This window comes from Sylvia atricapilla, chromosome 4 (assembly GCF_009819655.1).
Source record: "Sylvia atricapilla isolate bSylAtr1 chromosome 4, bSylAtr1.pri, whole genome shotgun sequence".
NCBI lineage: Eukaryota > Metazoa > Chordata > Aves > Passeriformes > Sylviidae > Sylvia > Sylvia atricapilla.
The window spans coordinates 15,827,401-15,848,085 of record NC_089143.1 but is presented as its reverse complement, the minus strand read 5'-3'; the positions used below and the strand labels follow the sequence as shown (position 1 = coordinate 15,848,085).

General features: G+C 38.9%; 1 protein-coding gene across 2 annotated transcripts in view; it reads right to left on the bottom strand.

Moving 5' to 3' along the window:
- KCNIP4 (potassium voltage-gated channel interacting protein 4) overlaps window positions 1-20,171 on the bottom strand; it is a 392,050-nt gene extending 371,879 nt beyond the window's left edge. The window contains exon 1 of one of the 2 annotated variants that reach the window (XM_066317171.1): window positions 19,983-20,171. In XM_066317171.1, the coding sequence (XP_066173268.1) occupies window positions 19,983-20,043 (61 nt within the window). In that variant the 5' untranslated portion in view covers window positions 20,044-20,171. The remainder of the gene's footprint in view (window positions 1-19,982) is intronic. The other variant, XM_066317165.1, reaches the window with a different exon arrangement.
- Window positions 20,172-20,685: the final 514 nt, after the last annotated feature.

Here is a 20,685-nt window from a genome sequence, read left to right as displayed (position 1 = left end):
ATGTATGTTTTTAGAAAATTATCTTTGTTTACACTCTTCTCCTCTGGGAGGAGAAAGAAGATTGATGGTGATGTTCACCAACGAGGTCGAAGAGGTGGCTACCTGTGTAGCCAATCTTGGCCTGTTTGTAAAATCGTATATAATATGGAGTCAGAAAAATAAAGTAGAGCTTTCCCACTTGACCTCCTGCTGCCTGCCTCATCCTTTCATGCTCCTAACAGCAGTCACACATGGTGACCCTCCGTCCCAGAGGGGTGAGTGCTGTGCAATCACCAGGGCCCTTGAGGGGCTCCCAGCCCCTGGAATTGGGCTGCACAACTGCCAAAGCTTTTGGTCCAATGTGATGCAGTTTATAGCTTCTCCCCACAGGCTCTCAACGCTAAATTGTGTATAAATTTTAAACCATCTGCTTGACCGAAAAAAGGCTCTGATGAATTCTGCTGTGAACAGTGATCTTCTTAGTTGTATAATTAGCATCACTTCAAAAAACTCGACAGTGTCAGGGCTCTGTTAACACATTTATAGTTGCCCTAAACTGGTGTTTGTTAGTGATCTGTATGAACTGGGCAGAATATTTTTGCTTTGTTGTGTCCAAAAAGCATGCAAGCAAAGGAAAATCATCAGATTATTTTAGTACTCAAGCCAAAACAGTGTATTCCAGTTTAGTCAGAAAATTATGTCAATTATGGCCTTCTCTTATTTCTATGAAATTTCAAAATCGCTCTCCCTTCATGCAATGTACATATTTAATATTCTTCCGAGGTTTTAAGAGAAGCAGGCCAAGAATGGCAGTCGTGTAGAAATGACAGTGGCAATATCAGTGGCAATTTTCTGTCTCCAAAAGTTATTAACAAAACCTCAATTCCTTTATACAGCAGGCTGAACCTGTCGTGACTATAAAAATAATAATGGGCCAAATAAAATAAAACTGTGTGTTGCAAAGGGATGGTTTTCAAACTGTCACAAGCATTGCATAAGAGGTAAGTGAAAGGTTTGTCTCATTAAATGAAAAATAACTAGATGAGACTAGAGTTAGGTAAATTTTTCATACTGCTGTGATTTGCCTAGGAAAAAAAAAGGTTATTTATTTCTTCCTTCTATTATTATTATCCAGTCTGAAAACTTTGAATATACATGGCAAAGAACATTTCACTGTACACATTTGCCAAAACCCCATATATTTGTACAAAGCGCTGTCTGTATGTCTCAATCATAAAAAAACCCATAAAGCCTCTTTTGTTGCTCTTGTCAGGAAAATCTTTATTTTATTTGAAATTCATCTTACAAAATAGCTAATAATCTTAGAATTTAGTCTCAATCTTCTTTTTATAGAGGGACAACTCACAGGAGAATTTAGGACCCTGTAGTGCACTTTGAACAGTACAATTGTATTTTAGAACAACTGTTATTCTCTGCAGAGCCCTTGAAATTTGATGTCAGCAAAAAAGAGCAATTATACTTGAAGATTTCCACAGAGAGAAGCAAAGGATTCAGAATACTACTCTCCCTTCCAATGCCTACAGATTTTTTCCCCTTTTCTTTTTGCTGTTTAAGTAAATTACTGACATTAAGAAAAAGAAAAAAAATGTCTCCAAAAATTGAATTAATCATCAAGGGAAGTTAATGCCATTGAACATGAGTCAACCCAACTTACTTCATTAGAGTTTGCTAAATTGCAAACAGCTTTAGTAAGTTATGTTTGCAAGTCCTCAAGGGTGTAGAATTCTTACAGGAATCCATAAGAACTCTATGAATAGACAATCTGTAAGGTGAGGACCTAACATCAATATTTGATTGGTTCTGTCAAAGGTTATAATTTGAATAGAACAGCAAAGCAGCTAGGTTATTCCATAAAACATGCTGAACTGCAGTCTTTATTACTTACAGAAAACTAAACTTTGCCAGCCTATGGAAAGAAAGGTCTTAGGCCAATTGAACAGCCAGGTGACTGGCACCCCGGTTTTAATACCCCATTATGCATGGATTGTGCAGCATCAAACCCATCCTCTTGCTGTGTGGTTTCTCCTTTCATGTTAAAGGGAGCTACAAGTGCAGCATAAATAAACAGTGGCATCATACATTTTAAAAACTAAGTCATAAAGATATCTAGTCATGATAACCACTTATGATCAAAAACCCAGTGGCAACAACAGGAAGATAGACACGATGTCTGCCTCTTTTTCCTCTCTCTCATTCATTTTTCCATTTTCTGTTTGAATACAGATCTAATGCTACTGCATGATGCAATGTATCTTCAGACATATTCAAATGTACAGAAAGGAAAAGCATGAAAATTATCCATTGTTTTAGAAGCTCAAAGTATCAAATGTGCTTTAAGCAAGTGTTTATATTTATAGCACTCAAAAGATAGAAGAGCTTCTATAAAATAATCACATAAAACCACAAGAAGTGGCTCTTTAGTAAAAACAATTTAAAATGTGCTTCCCCAAATACTAGTTTTGAAAATCCTTTCTTAGATTGATCACAGGATAGTATCTAAGTCTTCTATCATTCATATTAAAGTACTTAGGGGCTCATTAACTTCAACTTTAATAAACAGGATGTTCAAAAGGAAAAAAAAGTATGCTATCAACTTTCAGTACCATCTATGTCCCAACCTGAAAAGACAAACTTGATTGCAAGACAGAAGAAACAACGTAAAAAGAATAAATTACTTCACTAATTCTCCCCTTAAAATCACTATCAGTTTACTAATTCCAGAGCTTTATAACTGAATCTAAGTGCTTTTATTTTCTAAAGGTGATGCCTACATACAGCACTTAGCATTAGCTTTAATTAAGGTTTCACATATCCCTAGGCTGCCCCAAGCTACTATTAATGGTCATTGTACTTAGAGAATGCAGGAGCCATGGTCCTGAAGGGTTTCTACATTAACTTAGTAAAAGGTAGCAAATTAATATAACCAGGCTCTTCTGAATACCTTTTTCTTGCAATCTACAGCATGGATCACCATCTTCAGTAGTGATGATCATGTCATGGAGCTTGAAGAAGCTGAGCAAGTCTCTCTCCTGATCAAAAATACTTTCATTATCTTTAATTTTCAAGCGTAAGTTCAGTTGGATTTTATGACCTATTTCTCCCACGGATGACTCTACATCATAAATAAAGGTGGTAATAGCAAAGGAGTTCCGAAAGTCCACTCTACCACTTCATTGCAGTCAGTAGACTTTTCCAGAAACAAATAATTTTACTCAGTTTGGCTCTCTGTAAGTCCACCCACACTGTGCTCTACACTTATGATTTTGAATATGACAGCTGTCCCAGGCAATTGCATTAATCCCTGCAAAATACTGATGCCATTTTCTCCATCCTTGGCCATACATTTCTTGAGACTTCACCAAGCAGCACCACAGAGCTCTGTGGTGCAAAACCAGCACATTCCAAGAGCCTGGAGCTTGCGAACTTGGGGAGAAGCTGTTTTCTCATAATCTGCTGTCTATGGGAGGTATGGTCAGTAAATCCCAATTGATCTCCTAGTGTGGAAGCTATGAACATCATAATACAGTTATGCAATTCTTATGCTAAAAAAAAAAAAAAAAAAAAAAAAAATACACAACCAGTGAAAAAGAGGAAGCATTTTGAGCTTAATTCCTATTTAAAAAAGAAAAGCAAACCAAAACCAATGGATACTTTTTGTGGTCAATTTAGTCCAACTTTTTTAGCCAAAAGTTAGTATCAGATTAGCAGATCTAGTATAGGCTGAGGGCATGTTTAAAAAGCTCAAGGATAATAGTTGTAGTATTTCCTAAAAGTTCTTTATGTGGTTTTAATTCTCATAACATTTAGTGGTTTATTTGAGGTACAGCTATAGCCATGTTTTATTATATGGAAATTCTAATTTTCATTTTTGAAAATTAAGGATTTTTTTTTTTTAATTTTCACTTTGAAAAATGTGGAGGAGAATAATAAGTAAATTGTTGATTGAACTGACTGAATACGTGTCAAGGTGTAATAGATGATATTTTCAGCACAGAAAGATACTTTCACCAAATGACCCACTGGAATCTTTTGTACAAGACATGTAGAATGAAGACATTCATTAAAGTCTGTCTTGTCTTCAGAAGTGTGAGAGAGCTAATGTGCCCATCAGAGCTACCTCAGAGTATTCAAGTGCTTTAAAACTCCTTAGAGTTTGTAAAACTTAATGGGTAATTTTCCTATGTGTACCTTCAACACAAAACATAATCTGATACCCCAAATTTTAAACTAAAATGCTTTTTAAAGGTTTAAAAGGCTTTTTTGGGGAGATTGTCTGTGTTGGGGCTTTTCTTCTTAATTTTAGCCATGTAACAAGTGCTTGTAAAGCAGGTTAAGTTGATACTGTGTTTTAAGAATGATGAAGTAATATGAAGGACCATTCTTGTTTAATCAGAAGAGCTCTGAAAAGCACAAAAATTTCAGCTCATGCTTTTTCCCTCAAACATTTTAACATGTTTTTCATTAGCAATAGCTTTTACTAATAAATTGTAAGAACTAAAGGTTCACTTTTCCATCAGCATTAAAAAAAAAATAAAAAAGAAACAGAAACAAACCCATAACTGTGGTATCAGTATCCCATCTGGCATTACAGATAAAACTTCAGGTTAGGTGAAAATGTCCTGTATTTTCAAGTAAAGATGAAGAGCAAATAGGTTTAAATTATGATAGGTTTATACTATGATATAATCAACAAATTTTTTTCTTTTTAAAATAGCCTAATATTGACCAGAGCTCAGCTGAGCAACTCCCTGTGTCCAACAAGTAACTGCAAAATTCTTTTACATGACTGGAGACATCTTCTGTATTTGAGTGAATGTGCAGTCTTACAGCATCTGTTCTGACTCCATTTCTTAAATGGGTCATTATGTAATTTCTAGATGCTGCTGCTGTGGGCTATAACACATAAGAAACTTTCAAAATCACTTAAAGTGAAAAATGTGAAAGAACTCCAGAATCCCTAACCTAGTTTACATCTTCACTGAGAAAAAAGGACACCTTAGTACACAACCAAGTCTCAGGTTTGGAAATGTTCTGCGAAGCCAAATATCTTTATTTTACCCCACACCAGTATTTTTGTTTTTCCTCTAAATTCTTTTATGGATATTATAGATATAAAACAGTATCAAGTACCATACATACCAACACAATGGAAAAGAAAATTCAACTCTTTTTGCTTCTTTTCATGCTCTATGTACATGTGTATACAGAGCCAACATTTTCACACTAATGGCTGAAATTTCCAGCTATTAATGCTCTCTGAAGGCTCTCCAAGAAAACAGATGACCAACAACGTTGAACAGACATATCTAGAGAAATGGCAGAAATAAGAGCTCCTATTTTAAAGCATACAAAACTAGCAGGAGTCTTAACAGAAAAGAAAATAATATTGACACAACAGTCCATTCTCAAAAATTAGTTTCAGATAGGTCACAGTAATAATATATAATGCTTGAGTGCTTACATGTAGGAGTACATGTTAAAGAAAAGTGGGGGATTTGGTGTGTCTATGCAGAATTAGAATGCTCTGATTCTCAGAACTGAATTACTTAACTCTGAACATCTGACTCCAAACATCATTTCCAACCCCTGAACTACTGTTGAGTGCATCTTACACTTCTGAACCACTCTTTTAATTTCATATGCAACTACAGTCTCCCCTGCCATTTGCTTAAAAATATTCTATCAGTTTTCTCTTCTCTTCAGTGAGAACCAATTGTGAAATAACTCTAATATACAAAACTGTGGAAATGTAAGCAAAGATGAAAAATACACAGAAAATCCCACAAGCATCCCAAGAAATTTATTTACAATTAATGTTCTCTTCAAAAAAAAGCGTTGTCCATTTCAGCACCATGTATTAGTTGAGGTGGGAGATACCTTCAGAGGTCATCTGCTCTCACCTTCCCTATTCAAGCAGGGCTACCTAGAGCAGGTTTGTCCAGGACAATCTGAAGATGGCTGTGGAATATCTCCAAGGAGGCAGACTGCACAACCTCCTTGGGTAACCTGTGCCCATTGCTTGGTGACTCCCCCATTCCTCATGCTCAGAATGAACCCCCTGTGTTTCAGTTTGTGCCCATTGGCTCTGCTCTTGTCACTGGGCACCACTGAAAAGAGCTTCACCCACTTTGCTCCCTCCCTTCAGGTATTCATTCACATTGATGACATTTTCCCTTTTCTCCAGGTCAAACAGTCCCAGGCCTTTTCTCATGGGACAGATGCTCCAGTCCATTCATCATCTTTATGGACCATTGGTGGATCCTCTCCACTATGCCCATGTGTCCTTTGTACTGCTGAGCCCAGAACTGGACACAGGACTTCCTCCTGGTGTCCCCTCACCAGCATTGAATAGAAACTTTCAGTCACTTTCAAACTTCAAGAAATACCATTAATATTTTCTATTTTTCACTTCCATTATGGAATTCCTTTCCATTATAAGATTCTGGGAAAAATAAGCCTGTGTGATTTTTCCTAAGTTTACTGAATATGGGAGATAGGTCTGCATGTATTTGAGATTTCAAATACATGCAGACTTATTTTTTGCAGTAGGCTGAGAAGGCACTCACATGAGCTAAGAATAAATCTGGTAGTTGCATCATCCTTGAAATAATTTGATTAAGAAGCAATTTAGCAACGTTTAAAAGAAGTATAATCACTCTGAATATAAATTTGATTCCTTAACATAGAAAAAAATTGTGAGGTGTAGTTATTCAGCATGAGAATTTGACAAATATTAAATTAAATTAATTTGGCTTTGTGGTTATTTCTGTAGCAAACAGTGCTAATAATAGATTTCAAAGCCAGGATGTGCAAGGAAAACCCTACCAAATGCATATGTTCTAACTCTAAAAGTACTTGAAAACAGTCTTGAAACATTCAACAAGCTGTACTTCGGCCCACTATCCTAAAAGTTCCAACTCTAGTGCCACAACAGACTAATGTAATTTATAAAAATAGCCAACCTTCATGCAGGGTTATAGTCTTTGCATTGCTATTGACTTAAGTTTCTTTCACAGTTTTTACTGATCTTTTATATTCTCTCTGGACAAGCAACAGCATCCTGAAACACAGAAATTACAAGTACCACCAGGATGGGCTGCATCCAGTTGCAGAACTATCTGCAAACAGCCAATGTATGATGGTGTATTTACCAAGTCCAGCACTGAAACTCTAGCACACAGGTATTCTGCTTTTAAACTCTATGACGTTTATTTTTGACCCAGTTATACATTTTCCTGTTGAAGAAGGCATTCTCACTGATGGCAGTTCTGTAATATGTTCTGCACATGTTCCAGTCACAACTAAATGAGCAGCCTGAATACACACAATAAGAATTAATTGCAAATTGTCAATCAGGCAAGTGATAGCAGAAATGCTATCAGAAATCATTCTCTATCAGAAAATGAGAAGCAGCTTCTGCATAATGATGCTGATGCTTAATGATGGTGATTAGATGTTAAGAAAATCTCTCCCAGAAAATTTGGTCCTAAAAAGACACAATTTTGAGGGTATTAATATAGTAAATTCTAAAATAAGTAGGCCTGATCTTGAAAAAGAACCACCCTAAAATATTCCCTAAGTATTCCCTGAGATAGAAGGGATCGTATTTGAATACTGCCAAAGAGACAAAAATGTTCAAACAAACTCACACAACTTCTGGGCCCCAGGGAACAGCAAAGCCCCCAGAGTGCTGTGTGACATGTGGACCTATTTGCTGTTCCATTCAGATCAGGAACGTGCTTTCACAAGTCACTAATGGTTCACATCGTGGAATGCACTGAAATACACAGATTATTTTATGTGAAACTACATGGGAACACGTGTTCTAGAAGCTCACCTAATGCACTACAAATATTAGCAGGCATTTAGACAATTAAACTAGATTAGCATTAGTCTGAAGTGGAACTCTGCAGTCAGAGATGGGATGGAGTCGGGCGCTGGGCTGTGGGATGTGCCTACAGAGGCACATGGCAGGACAGGGGGGCACAGGGGGGCACAGGGGGGCACAGACAGGCTTGTCTCTTCCTGACCTTGGGGAAGGAGGTGCCCCACAGAGAGAAGCCTGCCGGGAACCGACAGATGGTGAACAGCATGTTATCACCCTATAGAAGGACGTTTAGAACACGTGTTGCTGACCTGGGATAGGTCACCTAGAGAGAATTACCATATATAAGGAAATACTGCACCTTAAAAAGTGTATAAAACCACTGTTTTAGATTTTGTAAAACCATTTTTTTGAATAAACAATTCAGATTCCTTGCAGGTCTGAGTCCATGCCTCGGCCGCTCACAGAACTCTGTAAAAATTCCTACTCATTATTACTCAGTCACCCAGTTTCCCATATATAGGCACAGCCCAAATGCCCAGACTGACAAAGTAACATTTTTTCCCAGAAGACTTCTCAATTTTGTTTCTCTATCATTTACAAATTATTCTTCAAGACTTCAGAAAGTGTCCAGTAATTTCAGGTGGTGACAATTCTCATCAAAAAGCACTGTGATCCTATAATCCAAGAATAATCTCCACCACAGTACTACCAAAGGTATATTACTGGCTTAATAGTTTCATAAAAGACTAATGAGTAGACTAATAAAAAGTTACACAGAAACAGACACAACAAATAGAACTCACTGCACACTTTATTTCCAGCTAAGGTCAACTGCCTAACAAAATTGTTCTGAAGGGAAAGGGCAGTGCTAGAATGATATACTTTAGAACATTTAACATAAAATTCAGAGGGAGAATAAATGATGTGAAGACAAAGACACACAATGTATAAAATAGATTGGTTGTGATGGGTGTTAACAAAGTAACTGTCGATCAAAACACTGTGAAGTTCCCAAAGTATACAGAAAAGAAGATGATGTTATATATTCATATAAAAATCCAGTGTGACATTTTCCCATCAAAGCCAACTCAAGGAATGTTGATTGGTATAAAGCCAGAGCACCAGCTCCCTGCCTCCAGAGGACTGCCTGATAAAAGCCTCTGCCTGGGCTCATTAAAACAGCTTTATCACATCTCACAACTGAAGTCAAACACGCAGTTTAATTTATTAACATCCACAGACCAGCTATCACGGAACTCTCCTGGAGCTACAAGCTTAAAGAACCATATCCCTAATCTATCAGACTATAAAAATGAATTTGGGAAAGACAGATAATAAATTCTCTATGGTCATTTGTATGCAAGTGCCATTCTAATGGTGATTTTAATCAGGCAGTGGACAAAAGTTAAATACTTTTGGAGTATGCACACCAAAAAGCACAACTAGAAAAGCTTAAGCTGGTATAGAAGTTAAAATATATGACATCTTCTTGATTAAAGCCTCCTAGATACATCAGCCTTGAAAAATGAGAGGAATGAGCACACCCTATTTTATCATTATAATAGCATTTAGTAAAGACACTCATAAAAGCAGAGGCACATCTTATCAAGTGTGAGATGGTACAGCACTGATAAAAATAATCTGAATAAGAAATGCTTGAAACTTCAAAAGCTTTGCTATTGCCTGTGACATTGACTTTTCACGTTAAAAAATTGTTTAAAGTAACTGTCTTCAGTTTTTATTTATGGAAGAAAGAACTAAGTTCATGCTACATATCAAATGTTCAAGAGATAAAATATTCTTAGAAAAGATAGAGTTCATAAAAGGGTCACTGACAAAGTTTTCTTTCTGAAGATCCAAATGCAATAAATAGCTGAAAAGCAGTGCAATTTAAAGCCATGCTTCTTTATTTATTTGGAATATCTGTTCAGATCATAAAAGAGACAAGTTCTGGAGGCCCCTGAGAATCCACCAGCCTTCCATCAAGCTTCCCACAGAGATGAAGGAAAGCTGATGGTTGTTATTTCTTAAAAGACAATGATTTGTTCCTCATCCCAAATTCTTGAGAACTGATTCATACAAAGAGTTGTGCACTGCAAGAGCATAACTTAATCTCAACAAAAACTGGGAGCAGCTGATCTCATCTCCATGGAAGCAGTAACCTACAGAGCTCTTGTAGGATGAGAAGAATTGCCATCAACAGGGGCAAGCTGGAATCTCTCCTTTAGGATAGGCAGGTAAGTTGAAATCTTTACCCTACTTTTAATTTTCCATTTTTAAGCACTGCAGTCAGTAAGCTTCTAACAAATTTGAAAGTCAGAAGATAAAAAGCACCATTCAATAAATAGTTATCATTTGTAAAGGATAATTTCGAACATGTCAAGTAAACTTCCAGAGAAATTATTTGTCTTGCTAAAACAGAATGGAGAAAAACTATTTAGGTGACAACTGGGAAGTTGTCTGGGAAGTCTGCCACTGCTTAACATGTTAATCACAGGCTGAGGACAGATGGAAGGCTGCTGTGGAAAGGACAGCAGTTCAGACTTCAAACTAATAACAAGAAAAAAATCTAAGACATACAAAGAAAGTTTTTGTCTGAATCAGTACTATAAAATCACCCAAAACATTTTGGGTACCGGGCTTTGAATGTAAAGGAGATTTACTTTAGGACTAGGAAACAGTTTGTATCAGGAATGATAAATTCTGGAATAAATTCACCAGCAATGTCATAAAGCACCCAGTAGTTGTGAATTTTAAGTACATTGAGCAAAAAGCCATCTGAACCAGAATATGAATATTTGATCCCACCTTGGGGAATCGGGAGAAACAGGAAAACTTCTCAACTTCTCCTCCAAAATATTTTTCTGTGATACCATGGAGTTTTATTGCTTTTATCTCAAAAGTACAAATGAAATCCAATGTAATAGAATTTTTGAGCTGAGTTTTGTATCAGGCTTACGCCCTGAGGAGGCTGTGTGGATTACACACAGTTGTAAGCAGTCAGCCTGGTTAGTCACTGTCTGCCTAGCATTCAGAGACAAACAAACATGTAAACTTGACTGAGTTTATGTCTATTTATTTTGTCCTCAGCCAGAAAAGTCACAACTCTGTCAGCGGTAGGATTTTTTCCTTATAATAAAAGTTTCTCAAATGAAGATATAACACAAAAATCTCAGCATTCCTTGAGGAAGTTTTGTTTCCCAGAAAGCAAATAATTAACTGACTCTCAAAAGTTGAAGATTTGGTCATTTGGATTAGAAATACTCTCCATTATTTTGAATGGGAAAACAGGCTCTCTTTTCATCTCTCTATTTTCTTCTCATATTCCTGTATTCTTTTGCATTATTACGCAAGGATTGTATTAGCATTACAAGGTGTATTGTCAATATAGCTGGGTATCCCCTACAGCCTCAGTTTTGGCTTATGAAATTATGGACTATGCAGGAAGAGACAAAATCTTTGTTTCTTCCCTTCCCTGTAAGAAGCTTCAGAATCTGAAGGACTAAAGTCAACTGTTCAAACACTTTTGACTAAGTGCCTTTCTTAAGTATAACAGGATGATCCTCAGTTACAAACACTGCACTCAACTGCAACTGCTGCAAGAATCATACTGAAACAGGCACTGATGGATCCAGAAGATCTATATTAATTGTTTAAGTGTAAAGATGCATTTAATCAATACACACCCTTCTCAGAACACAAAACATTCTGTGTTACTGCAACAACAAACTACCTAATGAACTGTGTTCATTATTGCATACTCATTTATTCTAACACTGCACCTGCAGATTGGAAAGTATACCATCTCCACAATCAGCATTGTGAGCTGCCACCTACCAAACAGTGGTCTGATAATGCCATCAACTGTTTTCTAGTTCATTTTCATGGAGGAATTAGTGACTTAACTAACAGCATTCCTGTACATATTCTTTGTGAAAAGGTTTAACATGAAAACACACTATTAATGCTTTGGTTTCTTCTTGAAAGGAAAAGAAAAATACACACACGCGCGAAAATAAAAGGAAAGAAAAAAAAAAGAAAAAAAAAAGAAAAATAAAAAAGCTGCTTCTTCTTTCTTCTGAGTTCTTTAATTGAAAATGTCCTAACAGATTGTCAGCCTAGCAGTAATTTAAGTGCTGTTGATTAAATTGACTGCTGATAAAACAGTGCTTAATAAGACATTAGAAATTAACTGACATCTTTTAGATAGTTTTACTATCTAAACAGGTCAAAATATTCTTACTTTTGCATTTCTAAGTATAGGCAGTTCTTTTTTAACTGTGGCAAAGTAAAACACACAGCTAAATTATGAGAAGATATTTGGGTTTTTTAGTACAACATGGGATTTCAGCTGGACACCTCCCATCTCTCAGGAACTAAAAAAGGTAGCGATTCTCAGGAACTCAAGGGTGGCTCAAAGACTTCCGATACAGGAAGAAATCTTTTTAAGTCTGTATTGAAACACAGAAATGGTTTATTCTATTTTAGTATTAGAAAATTAGTTTAATAGAAACAAAAGGTGTAGCTGACACAAGTATTTTTATGAGTCAAAATAATGTCTAAATACAATTCAACCCTGCAAGTTAAGCAATTAAGCAAGGTATATAAGTCTGTCTAATTTTAGGTCCTGCTAGTTCATATTTTTAGTATATTTAGGGTACTGGGAGAAACTTTACAGCCCCTGTGCCTTGTAAAGAACTATGTCACTATACCCTCAGCCATGTCTGTTTCCTCTTCTCTTCAACCTCCACTTGCTATTTTTCCTTCAGTCTATCAGAATTCTGTTTTATAAAACATGCATTAGAGACCACCAGTTCCACTGGATGCATCACCTACTCTCCTCTCCTTTGACTGACAATCAACCCACCAAGAAAGACACGTGTAACCTAAAAATACCATCCCTCTGAGGAAAAAGATTATGCAAAAAAGGTCAGGAAGTGCTCATGTAGCCGAGGGATTCATATGTGCTTCCAAGTGACAAATAGGCAGAAGCAGAAGCCATTTCTCGAGAGAGCTGGAAGTGCCAATCTCCTGCAAAGAGGTTTATCATCATCATCACTAAAAAGACAGCAGAAAGGGCAACATCTATCACCTGTCTACCAAACCTATCCTGCACCTTTACCTTCTCTTTCCCATCTACCAAGCAGAGAAGGCTGGAAGCAACAGCTTTGAAGCAAACAACGTAGTGAGCAGATAGATCCTAGACACAGAGGTACTTCTCTCATTTACTCAATCCTGGAAGGCAGGCTAGGAAGATAATCCACAATGTGGCATATTCAAAAAAAAAACCCACCAAACTGGGAAACCCCACTTCATCACCACCATAAAGATCAAAGAATGATGCAGTATATAAAGTAGACCTAGTTACTGAAACAGCATGAAATTCTCTGTATTGGAATCATACTGCACATCCTCACAACTTGCATATGTACTTTGTTTTGCCTTTTTTTCCCTTAGACATCTTGGATTTGGTAGACTGGCTGTGCAGAACTCAGGGCAGCACCTAAGTGTGTGTGTATGTCAATTACAGCACGTTTTTAAAAGCAAGAAAAAATTTTAATGTACATATGCTTGTTTCAGTTGCCAGCAGGTGGATGCTGCCAGCACACATCACCCCAAACAAACAGTCTAGATTTATCTTTCTTTACTGATAGCATTACAACAGGTGATACTTTTTATAATATCACATCAGAAAACACAATAACCTCAAATGTCCATAAATCAACATGGAAAATAATACAGAGAATAGAAAGAGTGAATCAGAAGATTTGCAGTATACAATTCACTTACTGAGCATTGGAATATTAGTCAACAGTCTGAATGATTAAGGACATCTGTGTATCCCCTGGTTAAAACCAGCTACACTGTCAAAACTCAAGACCTATGGTGATCTGAGGAAACACCCATCATATTGCTACCAGCACACAATGAAGCAAAACATGAATCTATGGTTGCATATCCTTGATATACATCTGTTACGTCGGTTCAATAGAAAACTCCTTAAGAATTTTTCTCCTACTAATTTTAAGATAAACAGGACTCAATTATCTCTGTCTAAAGGTAACAGAACAGCAGATCCCAGAGTCCACTTGCTCAGATACCACACACATAAAAGGCATTTCCTGGTCTTTATCATCACACTTTACGGCTACTGTTTACCTTTCTAATAAATCCTAAATGTTCCTTCTGGATTATTAACAAAAGTTTGATTCAAAAGATAAGAATAAGATTTTCTCTACTAAAGCTTAATAACTACAGCAGTATTCATACTATATTTTTCTGGAGATACAGAGAGGAAACTGAAAACTGTGAGAAGAAAAGTGTATCAATAAAACTGGGGGGCTTTTTACCTGTCAATAAAACAGCAAACCCTTTCTTACTGACTGCATGATACAGACCAACCATCTTGAAATCTATGTCTTAGGACATTCTGAGTTGGAATAATTCTTTTTAGGCTGTCACCACTTGGCAACTTTGTGGCATATGCCTATAATGTGCTGTGTAGTGCTGGGCATTTAACTGTGCTTGGGGATTATGGATTACCTGGTGAAAAATACCTGGTAGACAAACAAAGGTATTATCTTCTACAATAAAATCCAAACATTTAAATGCATCATTTTTCTGAGCAGGGCAAAGCATCGATATTTTAAAATTCTCTATTGTTATGCCTTCCACCTGTAGTTCCTTTCTCCAGTGGACACATAAGCATCTATGACTTTCATACCACTGTTTGTGTTACTGCATTATAAATTATAAACATACAACAGGGGATCACAACTATAAAGTGTATCTCTAAAGAAATTTGTTTTAGAGGTGAAAAAGAATATAAAAGAGAAACACTATATTTATTTTCAGACCTCTGACAGAGAGCTCCTTTTAATACCATATTAAGTCTCTGCTGGGCTGCCAGAAATAAAACACAGTATGAGCTCAGATATACAGCTTTTATTCTGTGTTTGGGTTTATTCTTAGAGGTGAATGGATTCAATATGTTTTCAACACAACCACATATTTTGAACTGCTGCCAGTTAACTGTTGTCTACAGATCTCCAAAACTCATAGAAGTAAATCTAGGGCCCAACCTCCTCTGCTGCTGCATGCATGAAGGTGATAACACAGAAATTACCCTTCCTATAAAGTGTGAGAATGGAAAATTATGAGAAAAAAAAATATCAAACCATGATATATATGATCCAAAGACTCTCATAATACAACAACAAACTAATAATTTAGAACATCACAGAATAATTGGATTATTGGATTCCATATTTTCATACTTCTATAGGCTCCAAAACACATACATTCCATACACTTTCACTTCTCGTCCACATTCTGCCTGATGTACTCAGTGTGAAATCTGGACCAAACAATACTTAGCCATAAAAACAATAGAAAACAGAGCCCTTGCCAAAAAAAAAAAAAAAAAACAAACCAGGATTCTGAAAGGACAACTACTATCAAAAAAACTAGTACCTATGTCAAACTGTTGCCTATTTACTTTTGATGCAGTCGCACATTACAGTTCAGGCCAAATATTACAGAGACAAACCACCCCATTAACCACCTCCACCTGCACTGCCACACTGGGCTCCAAACAATGAAGGTTTTGTATCTGCACTTCTTATGTCCCAGAATAGGCCCAAGCCTATTAATTGAAGCGTGTGCTAATAAAGAAGGGCATCCTATTTGGTTCAGACTGTTTTAACTACAACTACTGAAATATGGATTTGGGTCCTTGACTTCCAAGGCCACAAACGTTTGCTGATGTTTTCTTCCTCATCCCAAACAGGCATAATGGCCTCTGCTCGTAGGAGACAATAAATGGCCAGCATTTGTTTGGCAGGGAAGAGCTCAATTACTGTCTATTTTGGTACCTGAAATAAAGAGAGGACAAGCAGAATTGGGAAGGGGGATGGGAAGAAGCTAGTAGGACAGCCTGGCAGGAATGCACATATCTATGAAATAGTGAAGCAATCAGGCGCTGTATTTTTAGATACTTTCTTTTCCAAGTGCCAAAGATTCCGAATAAATCACAATGGCAAACTCAGAGGCTGAGATGGGATAGATTACAGCTGAATGCTGCACAGATCAAATATTCAGCTCCAACCCAAAGCAGAAGTCCTAAGTGCTTATCTGATACACTGTAAAAGCTTTCCATGACACACAACAGTTACTTCTTTGATGCCTACACTTACTGCTAGATACCATATCTGCCTCTATATGTTTTAAAATGTCTAAAAAACACCTGGAAAGCTTAAGTTCTCTAAGCCAAGTATACCTGAAACTTGTCCAGATGTTCAGTTATTTATATATCAACTCTCTGAGCATAGGTAGAGTAACCTTGACAGGCAGAATAATGAGTACGAAAACTGTATTTTGTGAAAATTGATATTTACATGATGTAAAATTTATGTTGATGGAAAGGTAAGGTATTTTCAGCATTCGTGTCAAATATGACTCTCTGTAACAGAATTTTGCATATAATTACTTCTTTACACTCATTGAACAGAGGAACCAGAGACGGAGGCAGAAGTCAAATTTTATACCGAGGCCTATGCCCCAGACAAACCAAAGCTTTCACACTGATATGAATATTTGTGCAAATCAGTTCGAAAGTCATTGCCTGCTTTTTATCATGTCAGATGAATCCCAACCAGGATATAAAGAAATTGATCCAATACTTACCACTAACACGTAATAGATTTTGTATCTCAATGTGTGAGATACAAAATCTGTTTCCCCCTTTCCCTCCTCCCACCTCTTCTTTCCTCTAATTATTTCGCAGTATCATTTTATCACTTTCTTGCTTTTTCTTAGCATCCATTTTCCAAAATTTCTATTTTCAACTTATTCAAGACGTAATTTTTAGTCCTTTTAGCGCTATTTCCTTTGTCTTCTAAGAAGGCCCCAACAAAAGCAAGTCATTCATTAAAAGCAAAAGTGAGCACTAGTGCACAAGGATCTCTCAGAGGTGTGGCAGAGAATATTTAACTCTAAGTAAACTGAAAGTTGGATAAAATACTATTTGGTCCGTTGTGGTCCTTCTGCCCACAATGTAGAAATTATAGTCTTTTTCCTAACATGAATAATAAGCAACTGCCTTGTCTAATAACTGAAAATCTTCAAAACTTGTCAAAAATGACACCACAGCTTTCGTAAATATTTCTGGATTTTGAATAAGCGTGGTCGTACTGGCCAGCACAATGCCCATTCTCAATTCATCACACCCTAAAGCAAAGCAACCAGTTGCTGTGATAATGTCTTATTCATATTAGTATTCCCAACAGCTTAAGTTTGTCCTAGATATTGAACCCAGAGGACATTTTGTGATTAAACTTGCTCTTACCCACACAAACTTTGACTGATAATCTCCCTCTGCTCTTCTCATTTTGCCAAGATGCTGCATGCCTTTACCCAGCAGCAGCAGAGCTTTGGCTATCACTAGCACAAATGCAGCCTTCTGATAGATAAGCCATTGATAAAGACAATTTCGTGAGGCAGAGGGATTAAACAGTTCATCCTTACAATGGCTCAGTATTCCACAGAGGACACATTCTACCGCTTCAACAACTCTCAGTGGTGCTTCAATTGAAACTAATTTGAATGCCCTTGAATCAGAAGATACCCTGCAAGGTGCAACATTAAATGTGAGGAGATCGGGTTAAGGCAGTCACTACCTGTTAAAAGGCACAAAATGTTGCCTTTTACATTAATAATTTTCATTATTCAAGCTGCCTGTGCATTAGTTGGGCTTTATTTCACTTGGAAAAGTGAAATTGAGGAACAGTCGCACTTTCGCTGGTTTCATCTCTGACTTCGTTGCACTAACATCAAATCCCGGTACCAACTCTACTGTAGGCATTACCATTTAAAAATGACTAACGTTTGAAGTTATGATTCTATTTGAAGAGAATTAATGAGAAAAAAATCCACCTTCCTTGTTAAAAATACAACAGACAGGTACATTCAGAAATGCTGATGGCACTGAAAATGAGTTGAACATTTAAGAGCCTGGAAGGAGACAGCTAGAGAAGAGAAAAGTGTAAAGGAAAGTTTAGATGAAAAAGGGCCTAAACTGTGGGAAGATGAAAATAAATGGGCTCTCTCACATAAGAAAGCCCAGAGGAGTGAAGCTAGAAACTTGTTAGCATCACATCATATCACATCACATCACACTGGTGATATCAGTGTAGTAATGTGTATCATTCTCCAAAAGAAAGGACGTATTTCCTTTTAGCTCTGTCATTTTTATCTTTCTGTATTCTTCTGGCATAAAACCTTATTTTTGAGAAATGTTTTCCCCACATTAAGTCGTGTTTCAGTCAGATTTTACTTTGTATTCTAAAGGAGTGCAAAAGTGTATCTTACTTCATCTCACCATTACAAGCTTAAAGTGAATTAAAGCTGTCATTAATTTTTAAAAGCTACTACGCATGCATATCAAGAGCACCAAAACTGAAAACACATTTAATATACGGCTCAACTGAAGGCAATTTCCATAAAAACATAATCTGAGTATTTCCTATCATGTGCATGACATGGATTCAGATAATATTTCCCCAATTTTTGTATAGGCACTGTGCTGATACCGCAAACTATACCTGTAAGAAAAAACATTAAGCTTTACACTCTCTTTATGCTTCAATACCTACATTAATGATCCATAAACCAAAGAAATCCTCAACACCTCTACAGCAGCTGTGCAAATCCACTGTGCCTAAATCATGACCTCAGTTTTGTTTAGCCTGAACAGTCCTGCACGGTGGTTGCACAGGTAGCCAAGAGCCTGCTTGGGGTTTGTCACTGATGATGTATGTGTTATGGGAAAATAGTTTGACTTTCAGACCTCTAACAGACTAGCGCTGGAAGGCTGACAGAGGTACGCGGAGGAAAAAGCCTAAATTATAACTTGGGGGGATTGGGACTGAAAAGTAGTGAGAAGTATCACAACACCACTTTAGTGGCCATGTCCCTTGTCGGATAATTATAACGACTACACAATTTTTCCCAAAACTTTACTGAGTTGCAAAGATGGACTTACAATTGAGCTGATAGCACAGTCAAATACGAAAGTTCCCTATCCCCAACGCAAATGATCTGGTATCCTGCATGAAAGGCTACACACTCTAAATCATTAAAAAATCTGGGACATTAAGAAAAAGAGAAAAACTAGGTACAATCCAGCAGAGAACACATGGCTGTGAACCTCTTCTAGCAAGCAGAAGATGCATTCTGAAGCATTAGAAATCAAGGAAATGGTGGGATTGCACTGTGTCTTTCAAACAACTTGTTGGTAAGGCTACTATTCTACACTGGCATGACAGTTTATGAGAAATCTAGCTGCACAGCAAGAAATATCTTCTCTAAGAAAAGAAGTTTCCCCTGTCTTTGACTGCCTGTTTCACAAAGTTTTTCATTAACTGTCCAACTACCCTCTGCTTATCCAGCTGGCTTGAGCTGAACACCTTTCTTGGCAACATCCTCTTACACACTGCACCCAAGAAGCTTCATTTTTAAATAACTGGGGAAAAACTCTTAAAACTCCAGGAGTCACAATCCCTGTAGAGGATAGCAAGGCGTGCTTTTCTCCTCCCTAAAATGCAAGTTATCCTGTAGCCTTTCTCAGGTGAATGTGTAACTGCTATTTGAGGCACAGAGAAAAGAAAGGCACCACACAGCCTCTGGCTTACCAGAAGAAGCTGGTCTCCATCAAATAGTTGCCACTTAGGCATCAGAGAGATACAGCGGAGACCAAAGCAGGGAGGTGTAAGGGGGTCTGACCAAAATTACCTCCTAGGAGTTGGTAACTAGAAAGGATGTGCCCTGGAGGTTCATTCCCAGCCTCAAGTCATTTCAGCAAAGGCAAAAGTACCAGTTAGGTCAGAGCAGGCATCTTAGGGCAGGATTCGCGAAGCCCTGAACGCTCCTTAGCCCGAGCTCCCAGGCGTTAAGCGTTTGCTTACTGTCCCCATAGACACACACACGCACGTTTGCCCACGACTGCACGAGTGCATTCGCCCTTCGTAAGCGGGCAGGCAGCTTCCCCCTCCCGCCCCACGCCAAGTTGCCAGACTTGCTGCCCGAAGGAGAGGGGACGAGACCCCAAATTAACTCAGAGAAGCAGCCTCGCGTCCCCGCGCCGCCCGCGTCCTACCGCCTGTGGAGCTGGCCTCCTCCAGCTGCGCCGAGATGCTCTCCACTCTCCTCACGTCCATGCTGCGAGGCGGGAGGCGCCCGGAGCCGCGGCGGGAAAGCGCGGCACCGCCGCACCGGGGCCGCGGGAGCCGGAGCGGGGCTGGGCGCGGCGGAGCGGGATGGGAACGGGAGCGGGGCTGGGAGCGGCGGAGCGGGATGGGAACGGGAGCGGGGCTGGGAGCGGCGGAGCGGGCTGGGATTGGGAGCGGGAGCGGGGCTGGGAGCGGCGGAGCGGGCTGGGATTGGGAGCGGGGCTGGGAGCGGCGGAGCGGAGACGGAGCGGGAACGGGAGCGCGGCCCCGCCTCGGCGGCGGCACCTCCCCCGCCACCCGCGCGGCGCGGGGCGGGCTCGGCGCGGGGCTCCGGGGCCGCGACCCCTTCCCTGCCGGGACAGGGAGCGCTCGGGCTCGCTGCCTGCCCCGCCCTGCTCCCCCGGGGCCGCTGTCTGCGCCCCGGAGCGGCCCGGGAGCGGGGCGGCCCGGGGGCAGCCCGGCAGAGTCCGGCAGGGCCCCGCCGCGCACGGCTCCTGCCGCAGCACCTGTTCGCCGCCCGCTCCCGGGACACGCACCGCGCTGGGCGCGGGGAGCTCCCATCGCCCGCGAACGCCTCTGTCAGGACAGCGCGGGCTGGGAGCGCTCCCTAAACCCCAGGCTGTATTTTGG